We start from the raw sequence: 5,789 nt of genomic DNA on the forward strand, positions 1-5,789 counted from the left end.
ATGTGGAAAAAGCTAATGTACTCAGTGCTTTTTTTGCCTCTGTCTTCACAAACAAGGTCAGCTCCCAGACTACTGCACTGGGCAGCACAGTATGGAGAGGAGGTGACCAGCCTTCTGTGGAGAAAGAAATGGTTCAGGACTATTTAGAAAAGCTGGATGAACACAAGTTCATGGGGCCTGATGTGCTGCATCCAAGGGTGCTAAAGGAATTGGCGGATGTGATTGCAGAGCCGTTGGCCATTATTTTGAAAAATCATGGCAATCGGGGGGGGAGGTCCCAGATGACTGGAAAAAGGCTAACATAGTGCCCATCTTTAAAAAATGGAAGGAGGAGAATCCAGGGAAATACAGGCCAATCAGCCTCGCCTCAGTCCCTGGCAAAATCATGAAGCAGGTCCTCAAGGAATCCATTTTGAAGCACTTCAAGGAGAGGAAAGTGATCAGGAACAGTCAGCATGGATTCACCAAGGGCAAGTCATGCCTGACTAACCTAATTGCCTTCTATGATGAGATAACTGGCTCTGTGGACGAGGGGAAAGCAGTGGATGTGTTATTCTTTGACTTTAGCAAAGCTTTTGATATGGTCTCCCACAGTATTCTTGCCAGCAAGTTAAAGAGGTATGGGCTGGATGAACGGACTGTAAGGTGGATAGAAAGCTGGCTAGATCGTCGGGCTCAATGGGTAGTGATCAATGGCTCCATGTCTAGCTGGCAGCTGGTATCAAGTGGAGTGCCCCAAGGGTCGGTCCTGGGACCGGTTTTGTTCAATATCTTTATTAATGATCTGGAGGATGGTGTGGATTGCACCCTCAGCAAGTTTGCAGATGACATTAAACTGGGAGAAGTGGTATATACGCTGGAGGGTAGGGATAGGATACAGAGGGACCTAGACAAATTAGAGGATTGGTCCAAAAGCAATCTGATGAGGTTCAACAAGGACAAGTGCAGAGTCTTGCACTTAGGACAGAAGAATCCCATGCACTGCTATAGACTAGGGACCGAATGCCTAGGCAGCAGTTCTGCAGAAAAGGACTTAGAGGTTACAGTGGACGAGAAGCTGCATATGAGTCAACAGTGTGCCCTTGTTGCCAAGAAGGCTAACAGCATTTTGGGCTGTATAAGTAGGAGCATTGCCAGCAGGTCAAGGGACGTGATCATTCCCCTCTATTCGGGAAAGGAGGTCCGGAAGTAACTAGAGAAGAGTCTGCCTGAACTATGAAAGAGTAAGATCTAGAATTAACTAGTAGGCAGCAGTCGGTAGCTGCTGATGGGTGAGGGTAGGAAAGGGAGTGAATTAATGGATGGGGGAGTGAAACATGGGTTAGAATGAGAAGGAGCTGAAAATAAAACGGAAAATATATAAGCAAGCATTTGGTAACGAGGAAGTTGAAGGTGTTAGATATTTTTCTCAAGTAGGATCATCAGAGACAAAAGGAATGGAAATAGTGTCAATAACTGTATTGCTTGTTCCCCCTTTCTGGTGTTGTTTGGTTAGATGACAATAAGATCTTTGGCACTGAGACCTGTCTTATTTTATGTCTGTAAAGTGCCTTACATGCTTCTGGCTGTTAGATACAGTAAATAATAAATCTTAAAGTGCTTCAAATATTCACTAACTCTCTTCGAAACTGTGCTACTGTATAAGACGAGTCATTACCCTGTGGGCAAGCACGATACACCAGCAAGGATCCGCCCATGTGGTTTTGTGATGGATTCTGGGCTGTCACAGCTGACTGGAGCTGGCTGGCACAAATTCAGGGGAGCTAACATTTTTACTGTGTGGCATGTGACATTCAGATACAAAGATTCCACTATAATCTCTGCAGACTATAGGTGAATGTGTGTGTTTAAGGTAAGTTTACAATGAGTTGTTTGCCAAACAAAGAGGAACAGATACTTCAACATTTCAAAGGCCCTTTCTCAGAGGACTCTCAGAGAGTCTTTCTCATTGATGCTGTCCAGTCATCAGTTTCTGCAAATCCCTTCTTGGCCAGTGTGCCTTAGTTTTTTGAATGAGTGAATGGATCTTTTGGATAAGCTCATGTTGTTTTCACATTATCTGTTATCTCCAGTGTTGCTGCATCCACAAAGTTTTAAGTAATTTTTACACTTTAGAAACGCCTTTCCGGAGGTGACTGCTTGTTTTCTGTGCTCCAGTGCTCAGCTCCAGCCACCAGGTGTCACTGTTCTGCTTGTTGATCCCATTGCAGATGCTTCTTTCTTCTCCCATCTTTACTGCTACCCTACAATTCCATCTTATTTGCCTACTCTGTGTGCCTACAAAAACAGGGGAGCTCCCTGGCGAGACATGGAGATAGTTTGGGAGTAGGCCCAATAGGGCTAAGAAATTACATTTACCACCCTCTCTCCTGGCTTAATGCTGCAGTGGGATAAAAACCACAGGGCTAAGAATTCCAGGGTGGAGTAGACTTCCCATGCTGCTGGGGGAGGTGGTGGAGCTGCTGGGGATATGGGGTGGCTGGAGTAGTCCCAGCGTGGTGGGATTGTGTGTGGGAAGAAAGTCAGATTATATGTGGAGAAGGAGTGCTGCTTTCTTTATGATCAAATATCTGACAGACTGACCACGCCAAACATATGTTATTCTTATGCCAGTCTCATTGTTTGGGAAGATGGAAGCCTTATGAACTGTTTTTTTCACTCACTCACACAGTTCTGTATTCTTCCCCGCTATACTGACACTTTCCCCCCATGGCCTTAGTCATCCTAGGTTTTAACTAATTGAATGCAGCTGAGAAAAATTGAAACACAATTAGGCTGCAGTAAATGCCTGCAGGCTGCATGTCTGAATCTGAAAGTCAAAATTACAATGCACAGCAAACACTGTTTCTAGGTGAAAGAATACAATAGCTGTACTGATTTGACCTCTCAAACACTGGGCCAAATTCTGTTCTCGTCTGCACCCATCCAGTCCTCCTGGACTTTGGTGGGTTTGCCTGGGTGTAACTGAGTGCAGAATTTGACTGACTATTCCCAGGGCAGCACTGAAATCTCTTGATACTACAAGCAATGCACTCAATTCTATATCGTTAATTAATATGAAATTCCTTTTGACGTAATAAAAACGACCCTACACGCTGAACACCAAGCCACTTCTCATGCTGTATAAATAATAATACTTTTGAAACGCCTGTATCTGTCCGTGAGAAGCCCAACCATAATATATTTCCCTTTAATAATAATTTTTAAAGCTATTTTGCTGAGCTAGGTTTTTCCTTCAAAGAAAAACCTTCCAGCTTTAGGAGGAGAATCTGTCTGCCCAAGTACATGAAAATGGTTTAGTTTATAAATTAACCATGGAATCCACTGTGTAGCTTGTAAAGTCTAGCAATAAGGTACCATTTTGGAGTGAATAGACTGAGTGAAATGTTTATCAAACCAAAGATGGAATAAAGTACATAACAAAAGTGTCCTGGAATAAGTTCTGATTGAGCAAAGCCCATGGCATATGCTTAAGTCCATCCCTATTCAGGAAAGCACATAAGGTTGTGTGTAAGGCCTGTTGGCTTCAAGCACATGCTTAAGTGCTTTGCTGAACTTGACTACACAACCCATAGTATTTCTTGACACAGCTGTTTGTTGACAGTGTTCTACCTCCAGACCACTGCTGGGAAGGTGATGCAGAAATCACAGATGGTCACAGAGGGAGCAAAGAATAAAAAAAAAAAAAAGGCTTAAAAAAAAAAAAAGAATGCCTTTATCAGGGCAGGTATCATAGGGTATATGTTTCTCATGCCTTTTCCCTACACAAGGGAGGTTTGCCAACGCCAATTATTTCTTGCCCCTGGCATTTGTCTAGCCACGATTATGTGCAAACCCAATATGGTGGAATCCTTTATTCATGTTTAGAAAGACAATTGTAAAACTGAATGTTCCTGGCAAAGATCCAGTAACTAGTTGTTTTCAGACAGTAAGTTATGTTAACTCACAATTCATAAATTAAATGGTTTTTAAGTGTAGGGCTTGTTCAGTAAATATTTTATAATAGACACTTCCCTAGAGGCTGTTTATAATGTAGAGTAAGTGTTGTTTCATAGATATTTGAGCATGAGAATAATTGAATATAAACAAAAGATGCTTGGTAAAGACTGATTCTTATTAATGTCATCTCTTAATACTTATAGCCTGCAGTTTAATATTAAAATATATTTTGTATTTCACTTGGTTTATCCAGGCACAAGTTAACAATTCTATAACTGCATCTGGTAATTTGATAGATTCATTTTAGTTATTTATTGGTAAAATTAGGCCATTTCATTGATATAAGTAGCAATAAAAATTTTGTTTAAAGTTTGCATTAGGCAATTGAGTAACCTTTCAAAAGTGCTTCTCTAAATTCAGGCCTTAATTCAAGACAACATCCCAATTTGGGAAAGCTTTAAAACACATGAGTAAATGTCCTCCTGAATGGGGGCTCTTGGTGTCATAAAATTAGTACATTTTCTTCTGTTAAGAAGTAAATTATAGTAATTCCATTACTATTGCTAGCAGATCTCTATGTGTTATTTTGTTTTAATTATTTGAAGATGCCTCTTAGAGGCTTGTTTTAATATTGTATGCTGTAGTGCTTCATTTCTTAGTATGACTAACACAACTTCATTAAATACTGTAATACATCAGACTTCAATAGTACTAGTTTCACCTACCCCACAATATGCATTATGATTTCTGATTGCAGTGCTTGCTATTCTGTAGACTAAAGGGAACAACTTTACCTGTGTTCTAATTCTTTAAATATTGAATTCTTTTTATTAGGCTATTTGATGCATGAATTCCATAAATTCTGGATTGAAGAAGATCCACTGGACATAATGGAGTTTAACCGTGTGCGAGAGAAATTTCACAAGCGAATTTTAAAACAGCTCCAGAATCCAGACATGGCTCTGTGCCCTCACTTTGCTGCCTCAGAAAGCTTAATCAACATGTAGTCATTCACTTGATTTGATTTGAGAACACTGCCTCACTCTTCTCTTAGGTCACACTTTAGATTATCACTAACATATTGAATGACCATGGCGATTGTATGCATGCCTTTTGGTGCAGTATTCATCTATTTTTGTCATAAACATTAGATCCCCTTACACGTCTCTTTCCAGGGGATTTCTCATTAAATGGGTGCTCATATTGCGGCATTATGCAGTGTTACGTTCTGAATTGATGTCCAGGTATCAAGAGTTTTCTATTTTTTTAGACCTTTTTTCCCATAATTCGGCATTGAAGAACTGTATTTCTCTAGCTGTGTTTTGTATATGTGGAATAATTATCTGAATCTTGTATTGTGAAAGCCTTTTAACTTATTGATCTGTTTTGTGATAACTACTGACATTTCAAGCAAAGTACATGTTTGGACTTCATCTAGAAGATAATGTATGTAACTTTAATCTAATGCAGAAAAACACATTAAAGACCAATTTTTTCCATGCATTCATACATGCTTCATGAAAAATTAATGAGGTTTGAGGCACTTCAATGGGAACAATTTATTTAAAATGTGCAGAATTGCCATGGGACTCCACAGCTGCATGAATACGAAATGAGCTGAAGACTGCTGCATTCATAGTGAAGAGCAAATATATTCATAATGACTGAACACCTAGGGTGCCATCTTTACAAAAAGTTGCATAGGGTTAGAGCCACCCAGCACCCACTAGCACAGGAGTTCTCAAACTGGGGGTTGGGACCCCTCAGGGGGGTCACAAGGTTATTACATGGGGGGTCGTGAGCCTTCAGCCTCCACCCCAAACCCCGCTTTGCCTCCTGCTTTTATAATG

The 5,789-nt window shown here is 40.6% G+C and overlaps 1 protein-coding gene across 1 annotated transcript in view; it reads left to right on the forward strand.

Moving 5' to 3' along the window:
* ELMOD1 (ELMO domain containing 1) overlaps window positions 1-5,403 on the forward strand; it is a 42,214-nt gene extending 36,811 nt beyond the window's left edge. Inside the window, exon 10 of the mRNA XM_029911956.1 lies at window positions 4,774-5,403. Coding sequence (XP_029767816.1) covers window positions 4,774-4,946 — 173 coding nt within the window. The 3' untranslated portion in view covers window positions 4,947-5,403. The remainder of the gene's footprint in view (window positions 1-4,773) is intronic.
* Window positions 5,404-5,789: the final 386 nt, after the last annotated feature.

This window comes from Terrapene carolina, unplaced genomic scaffold (genome assembly GCF_002925995.2).
Source record: "Terrapene carolina triunguis isolate 2854851 unplaced genomic scaffold, T_m_triunguis-2.0 Scaffold138, whole genome shotgun sequence".
NCBI classification, from domain to species: Eukaryota; Metazoa; Chordata; order Testudines; family Emydidae; genus Terrapene; species Terrapene triunguis.